General features: G+C 41.8%; 1 protein-coding gene across 1 annotated transcript in view; it reads right to left on the minus strand.

Moving 5' to 3' along the window:
• ptk7b (protein tyrosine kinase 7b) overlaps positions 1-6,426 on the minus strand; it is a 72,725-nt gene extending 66,299 nt beyond the window's left edge. The window contains exon 1 of the mRNA XM_067609638.1: positions 5,818-6,426. Coding sequence (XP_067465739.1) covers positions 5,818-5,938 — 121 coding nt within the window. The 5' untranslated portion in view covers positions 5,939-6,426. The remainder of the gene's footprint in view (positions 1-5,817) is intronic.
• Positions 6,427-8,368: the final 1,942 nt, after the last annotated feature.

Raw genomic sequence — 8,368 nt, forward strand, 5'->3', positions numbered from 1 at the left:
AGTCCTCCTCCGGTCAAAAAGTTGTTGTTCTTCTTGTTCCTTCACTTGGATGTTTGAACTTCACTGTGTAGAATGATGTATGAGCAGAGTTTGACACTAGAAGGCTGTTTCCTGCTGAAAGTGGAAAGTTTCTCTGAGCTCATTTAAAATCTGAGTTTAAGGGGCGGGCCTACAAGCATGATTTGTGACATCACAACTAGTTTAGAGCCAATCGCGGTCCAGTATGCAACTTACACAAGTGTGATGTGGACACTCTGGTGCAGTGAGAACGGACTTTACAGCAGCTAAACTTTTGAGATGAAAATATATTTGCATATTTATTGATGCTGGATTTTTCAATGAGGGAGAAGGAGGAGAATTTCTCACTAGGTTATTGAACTTTTTATTGGAAAAACTATATCAGACATAAATTATGATTCAAAGCATAATATTTTATATGTTTCAAAACATGTATGGATGGAATCTTTTAATGTTTAACTCCAAAATTAGACATTTAAACAAGTAAATCTGAATTGTAACTTACAGCATGCTGTTTGAATTATTAGCTGTCTAAAGATATTTATTTGGAAAATAAATGTTTAGATTAGATCATTTGTGTTTTTGCAATACTCCAAAGTGAATTTCAGGACTTAAGCCTGGGTAAATTACAAAGCTCTCGCTGAAGCATGGCGGCAAGTAATTGGAAACGCCATAGAACAAAAATAACCTCTGCTGAGTGTAACACAACAGATTCGGCAGCAGTGGCGGGTCGGGGTGCACGCTAACCACTCCTCCAGGCCAGACAGGAGACAGAGCTGTGCAGGCAGGCACCGAGTCAATAAACAACAGAGATCCTTCCAGACAAGACTGGCAGCCACGAGGTCCAGCAGACCAACTACGGCAGGAAAGAAGGAAAAAGAGAGACAGAGATCTACAAGGCCCGACTCCAATCACAACCACAGAGTCCAGCGCCAGAGACAGCAAAACCACAAACACATGAGCCAACACACATGCACTCTATCACACACACACATACACACACACATACACACAAGCAGAAGTACATGGGTCATTAGGTGCACTGGTGCGGTAATCATCATCTGAAGCGAGAAGTTCGGTTCTCGCGCTCTTTTGTTTATTTGGCTTTATTGATGACACGGAGCCAATGGGGGCCACAGAGGTCAGAGGTCATTATGAACTGTTGTTATTTTCCAGTCTGACTACAAGAGCATCAGACAGACTCCGTCCCCCTGAGCAGGTATACTCCCTACAGATACTACACAAACACATACCAACATTTAATGTCAGAACTTGGAACATATTACCCGACACAACATCTTATAAGCGTTCTTATCCATCTTGCATTTTTTTTAATCTCACCCTCAGGCTGATGAGAGTGTTGTTTTTGGCAAGCGTTGATCCATAACTTCAAAATGATTCCAATCAACACACTTTAGAAAGTCTGGCAAGAAAACTTAAAATAAAATGAAGTTAAAATGAAGCATTTTTTCCTTGTTGCTCCACCAGTTATAGTCATAAGAAAAATAAGCGCGGTGAGGATAATTAGAGCGAGAAAGAAGGAGAATGTGTCTCCAAATCCAAACTTATATAGCATTGCTTCTTTCTGTTGCAGCTCTTCTGTTCTCCTGAACCACCTTTGTTGATCTCAAAGAACGGATCTGCCAAATGTGACATCTTTGCTCTACCAAACCAATCCTTTCAAATGTTTCATTAAAAATTTCGAGGATACATCTATGACAGCGTTGCGTGTTTCCAGCTTGACCAGATGTGTCTTTTTTCACCCCCCCCCAGGCTCTTTGCTCCTCCAAAAGATCATTTAACCAGCTTAAGTCCTTAAAGATGGCAGACCGGGATCAGTTTCGAGGTCGTGGGTTAGAGGACGGAGAGACCAGAGGAGACGATGGCGCATCAATTTCAAAATGACAAGAAGCCCAAATCTGAGACAGTGGGCAGCCATGATTGTAACGTCTGAGTGAGTGCAAGAAGATCCTCCCCTGGGAGAAGAGCCCTCTATAACCCAGTGAGAGCAAAACTGCACCTACCCACTGTGTGAAAAGTGGACTCTCAAGTTCAAAAGGTTTCACCTAAACCTGAATAAACATGGTCTGATAAATGACCAGAAACAAGAGCCACGGGAGACGTCGTGAATTCCTCCCCGAGTCTCACAACTTGTGCTACCAGTGAGACTTTCCCATGTGCACAAACACTCACTGAGAACCAGATCTTATTATTCACTTCTATTCATCAGGCGTTTTCTGCTCGCTGCTTTGTTTTGTTGTCACGCACAACTCTTCAAGTACAACTAGCTTTGGTCAACCTTGGCACAGCGGTGCCTAATTATAATACTGACCAACATTTCTGCCTTGTATACAGAAAAAGGAGACTGGGGTTACGCTTTAACTAGAGACTTTTTGATCTGGATCCAATTTTCTTCTTTCTGTCATTACTTGTCTACAGAGCTACATGCATCCCATTTATATGCCGACCAATATAAAAAAAAACCGAGAAATTCTTGTACAGAATGTGAAATATTTGTTTTGAGGTCGCTCTGAAACAGTGTCGCCATCCCATAGTTTGTCTACTGGGCAGCAATTAGAACAGAGTGTGCTCATCGGGAGTTGGGGGGGGGAGGGGGGGCCTTAAAGAGACAGGAGCTAAAACAGCCTGTTTCAGACAGAGGCTGAACCGAGGGGCTTTGTAAAAGGGTCAGTAGGAGTTAAATGAGGAGTTTTTTTTAACTGTAAGTCATGCAAAGATATTCCAGTAGAGCCCCAGATTAAATATATAGATCTGGAAGTGTACCCTTTGGTTAAATTTAGTTTTGAATCACAATTTACTCTAAATCAGTAACGTTTATTGCCCAGAACTATCAAAAACTATCAAACTAAAAATACTGTATTACTTCCTTTCTCTGCCTTAACAAACATTTAACATTAGAAGGTTACCAGTGCAGGATCAATGATGTAGCTCGTTGTATTGGATTACATTGGATGTAGGACTAGATTCATACAGTACATCCAGCTCCTGTAGCTCTATTGCATCGGCAGCTGTGCATGAAAGATGCCGATCTCATGCTGTGTCTTCTGTATTGTAATCCACTCATATCCGTTGAATAAAATCCAACTGTACATTTACATTTGGATGATTGTTGTCCACTCACAGCTGCTCTCCAGAACCCAAGTTGATACCATACAAATGCTGCAGATGAGCTTTATGGATTTTCTAATAGAAGCAGAGGAACCACCACTTGATAAAACACCAGTCGATTCTTGAAGTAAGGAAAAGCTTCTGTATAACAATAATAACAACTTCCTGTATCCTGTATACTTCCAACATCCATTTGTTTTGAGAGTAACACATTTATTGCACAAATTCAATAACACACACACACATAAAGTTTAGTTACACTATCTTGTTTTAAAGACGCCACGGAGAAGCTTCACAAAAAAAAAAAAAAAAAAAAAAATCAATAAAGTCTGGATTTACTGCTGAAATTCCATCAAAAAATTTGATTGCACACCTCCAAATCACCACGAAGGGAATGTTATTTTTTGCACATGGATCCAAATTATTAATGCGCCGGGAGACCTGAAATGCAGATCTTCTCCAGCTGCACCAAGAGGGAGCCAGATCAAAGAGGAAGGTCTGAGAAGAGGAGAGCATGTGAGGATGTCACCTTAACACTCCATATCTATCTCAACTCCTCGGCAATAAGCCCAGTCATATTATTTTTGCACGCACATGCCTCAGGTCTGAAATTGCCTTGATGAAGAGGGAAGGGAGGGAGGAAGGGGGGGAGGGAGGGGATGAAAAACACACAGCAGAAGAGGAGAAGAGGAGAAGAAGGAAGGAGGCGGGTGTGATGGGTAGGTGAGAGAGGGAGATGCTGCATTAACATTATGGACATTAACTCCATAAGTGGCTTTCATCTGCTGTGAGAGCTACAAATAGAAACCAGATCGAGAAAATAGAAAAAGCAGAGCGGATCGGCGATACAGAGTTCCTATTGTAAAACCAAAACTGAAGAAAAAAAAGATCTGTGTAAATATTTGACCGCAGTAACCAGATCCTGCAGATCAGACAACCCTCCAGAAACCTGGTGTGTTTGGTGTGGAAATAACAGCCGTTTATGGTCATTTGCAAGTGCTTTCACGCGTTCAGAAAGCCCTTTTAAAAATAGGGCGTTTCTAAAGAGGGTTAAAAAAAAAAAACGGGCTGTCATGACAGTACCTGGCTTGGCTCTATTCATGCATCTTATAAACACAGACCCGTAGCTGCCTCCGTCTCCCCTGCTGCCTGCACACAGAGGACACATTCATTCCAAAGTGGGCACCATGAGGAGACTAGAGAAGGGGGGGGGGGTGGGAGGGGTGGTGGGGGTGAAGCAGACATACTTCAACTTAAAGGAAATTTTCAGCCACTTTGACTATCACGGCTGCTCTGAAGGCAAACATCTGTGTATCTGTGCTCTTCTGCGTTTCGGTCTGCACTCGGAGTCGAGATAAAACTGACTCCGTTTTGACATGATGAGCGGTGAGTTAATGAGCCTGATCTTTGGCAGGATAAGAGCATTCCTCGCACAATCCGGGAGGGATCTTTGCGTGCCCTCCTTTCCACTCCGCCGCTGAGGTTGTGAACTTCTTAGAGGCTTCGACAATGTGGGAGGGCGTCGCGTCAGGTTCATTTTTTCTCTTTTTCTCTACCTCTTCTCCTTTCTGGATAACAGTCAACGAGAGGCACAAGCACACCAAACCCCACAGCACAACACCAGTGCTCTCCGCCCCGTGCGTGCCAATGGGAGCCATAAAAGCGTGCCAAGCTAGGGGCTCAGAGAGGCAGTTCAAACATGCAAACAGAGTTATGAATATGATAATCAGAAATGGCGTATCCAATGTGCTATGTGAGGATAGAAGCACTCCTGAGAATACATAATGACATGGCGAGGCTGCTTTCAGTGATAGATGGAAACCTACTATCATGCTGCCATTACGCTGCTTTAAATTAGAAATCCAATTACTGTGCAACTAGAATAATACACAGACGCTGCTTTAATGTGTAACTGATAAACAAGAGCAGTTTCTTTTAAAGGCTGCATTTTGCCACTTGAGAGCGTTTATAATATTCTCCTCGATTCTCTGGATGAAATTATGCGACATTTTTAAGGCTGGGTTTACTTACAACAGTGGTTTTCAAACTTTTTCACATCAAGGACCCTAAACTGACATAAATGAGACCACAGACCCCCATCTGATACGATTTTTGCTTTTAGATGTTTTATTACAGAAAGTGTATGAAACCCAAAATATTCATACACTCTGTCATCATGTTACTTATGAATGGATTTATAGTGAAAATAAATTATTCCCCTTTTTGGCCCCTGGAGCCCCCTCAAGGACCCACTTTGAAAACCACAGACTTACAGAACTGAAATTGTTGTTCTCCTCCCCCCCAAACCCTCTGAACTGGAGGGGGGTCAGTGAGGAAGGGGGAGGGGTGTACCCCTTTCCCTACTAACACCAAACAAAATGTAGTTTACTTTAAACTACACTTTTAAGAAATTAAAAGCACTTATTTGAGACATTTCATGGGAATTCTACGTGCAACATTAACTTTGACTCTCAGTAGTATTTTTGTTACTACAACGCAGACAGTTAAACAAATAAACCAACTTGAACCAGCAGCAGCAGAGTCTTTAGAAAAGCGTGCGGGTCAATGTCGGCTCTGTAGTTTTAAGGTTTTTTCTCGCTTCACAGCATCTAAAGAAAAAGAAGTGGATGTGTGTTGTGGGTATTAGGTGTGTTGTCGCTTGTTACCAACCTTGGAGGCAGATAATAGCGGCGGCGTACAGCTTATCCACCGGTGGTCTTCTCCTGTTAGTCACCGCGGGGTTTCTCCTGCCTTCCCTCCGCCGGTTCTCACTCTCTCCTGGTAGATCCATGACCGTCCTGGTGCTCGGCAGCCCGCCGGACGGTGTTGTTCTCCGGCTACTGGACAGCCGTGAGTCGAAAGGGAGCGTCACCGTGCGTCACCGTGTGCGTACAGGTAAACTTAACCCCCTCCTCCCCTCCACACGGTTACCTGCGCTGGTCCCCGGAGAGGCCAGACGGCCCCGCTCACCTGGTTGCTTTGGAGACTAGCAGGAACAAGGCACACACATGTGGGACGGTCGCTTCGGTTTACAGGCCGGCCAGACGGGAGACTGCGAAGCCCCGCCGAAACTTTGTAGCGGAGTTTAAAGTTCCAGGTGGCCTACAGGACGGAGGGTTAGTATGAATTCAGGCCGCAGAGGTTCATCACAACCCGGTGTGTGTAGCTGCCGCCTGCCTGCGTCCAGAGCCACCGACCGCCGGTCCACTTCAGTCTGCAACCAGAGGGAGTTCCGCTCCGCGCTGTTTCCAAGTTGGCTTCCTCCCACTCGCCTGTGTATCTGTTTTTTTCCCAAGTGTCAAAAGCACAGACACCACACATCACACTTCCTGTTGGAACTTTCAAAATGAATGTCATACTGTGTGTTAAGCCTTTTAGCACAGTGGTTCTCAAGTGGGGTCCGGGGGCAAAAAGGGGAATAATTTATTTTCACCATAATTCCATCTATAAGTAACATAATGACAGAGTGTGTGAATATTTTGATCATGGGTTTCATACACTTTCTGTAGTAAAACATCTAAAAGCGTCAGTGTCAACGTCAGTCAGTTTAGATGAAAAAGTTTGAGAACCACTATTTTACTTTATCAAACTTTTTTTTTAAATTTAGTTTATCGTCATTTAGTTATTGTTTAGTTGGTTGTTTAATGGGCTTATACCAAAGTTGTTATAGTTAACTAAAACTAAACTAAAATCTAAAACTAAGTGTGAAAAAACATTTTGGTTAACTGAAATAAAAATAAAAACTAGACTTTAGAAAAAACAAAAAATAACTGAAACAATACAGTGTACTTACAAAACTAAATAAAATAAAATAAAAATATACAGAAAATGTCTTTAGTTTTACTCTTTGTCGGTTTGGTCAAATAAACAATAAAAACTAAACTGAAACAAGCAAACCCACTCTGGAAACTAACTTTGGATTTTATAAATAAAGGTCATAAATAGTGTTTAAGATTTCTTCAGTTTTTTAGCAACCATACAAACATATTGCTGTATTTTTGCTTTTGTTTACCATTTTTAATGAGTTGAGTTTAGTTCAGATAACTGTTTTCATGCCTTGTTAAGACAGTAATGGAAAAAGCTTTTTCAAAACTCCAACTGTTGTAATTTATAACATTTAATTGAAATAGTTTTCATTTTTTCACATAATACATATATTTAATAATCATGCATTTTTTCTTTGCCTAGGTTTCTGATTTTATACTTTCATATGTAAATGAGATTTTATTCATACGTTTTTCACTTATGTTTAACTTTTATAATATCAACTGACTATTTTGGGTCAAACACTACACACAGTAACTCCCCAGTAATTTATTGATCCATTTCGCACATTTACAATCATTACTGATATGCTTTTATTTTGAAATCAAAACACCAAACATCCGTTATCAATCTTATGTATCTGTGTTCACTTGACGTGTCTTCCCTCTTTCTTTATAGTGCAGCTTCCGGTGCCCGTACCTGTCCTGGGATAAAGAGAACAACACTGCGACCAGCTGGTTCAACCTGATCACTGAGACTCTTTATTCACACTGAAAATTACTCCAATCAATCAAAACTAAGCCCGGCAGGAGACATTTTGGAATTTAAATTATGTTACCATTCAGAATAATTTAATAACACTGATTTGGTTCTTCAGACAAATTGTGAGTTTACCTATTTAATGCTGTTTGTCAGTTGCCTGCCAGTCTGGTTATACCTGTAGCTCATTTAGGAACAAACTGCCAAATAGTGTGATATCTATTTGACAGTGATTGATTTAGTAGTTTTGGGAAAAAAGGGTTTACATGAAGCTCACATGTCAGAAGGCACTGTCTCCTGCATGTTAACACACTCTGGAAATTTAAAACTTTTGACAGGTGATAAATGGCATCCAGTGCACAAAGGCAGTCAGTCCTGGCCATGCAAATACATCATTCTTGGCAAAGGGGACGGCTCCTGCTGGCACCAGTGGTAGTGTTGTGTGTGTGTGTGTGTGTGTGTGTGTGTGTGTATGTGTGTGTGACTGGTGTCATGTTGCTGGTCCAGCTGGCACCTGGGTAACTGTGTCTGCTAGAATCATGCAGTCATCCAGGCTAAAGGATTAAAGGGTCAAAACAGTGTTAAAGTGTTACCTGGTGATTTGAAGGGGTTGCAGTGATTGAGGCAAGTCTTTCTGCATAAAATTCCAAAGAAAAAACAGGGGAGTGTTTCAGCGGGAGTTACAACCTCGCACACT

This window comes from Thunnus thynnus, chromosome 14 (genome assembly GCF_963924715.1).
Source record: "Thunnus thynnus chromosome 14, fThuThy2.1, whole genome shotgun sequence".
NCBI classification, from domain to species: domain Eukaryota; kingdom Metazoa; phylum Chordata; class Actinopteri; order Scombriformes; family Scombridae; genus Thunnus; species Thunnus thynnus.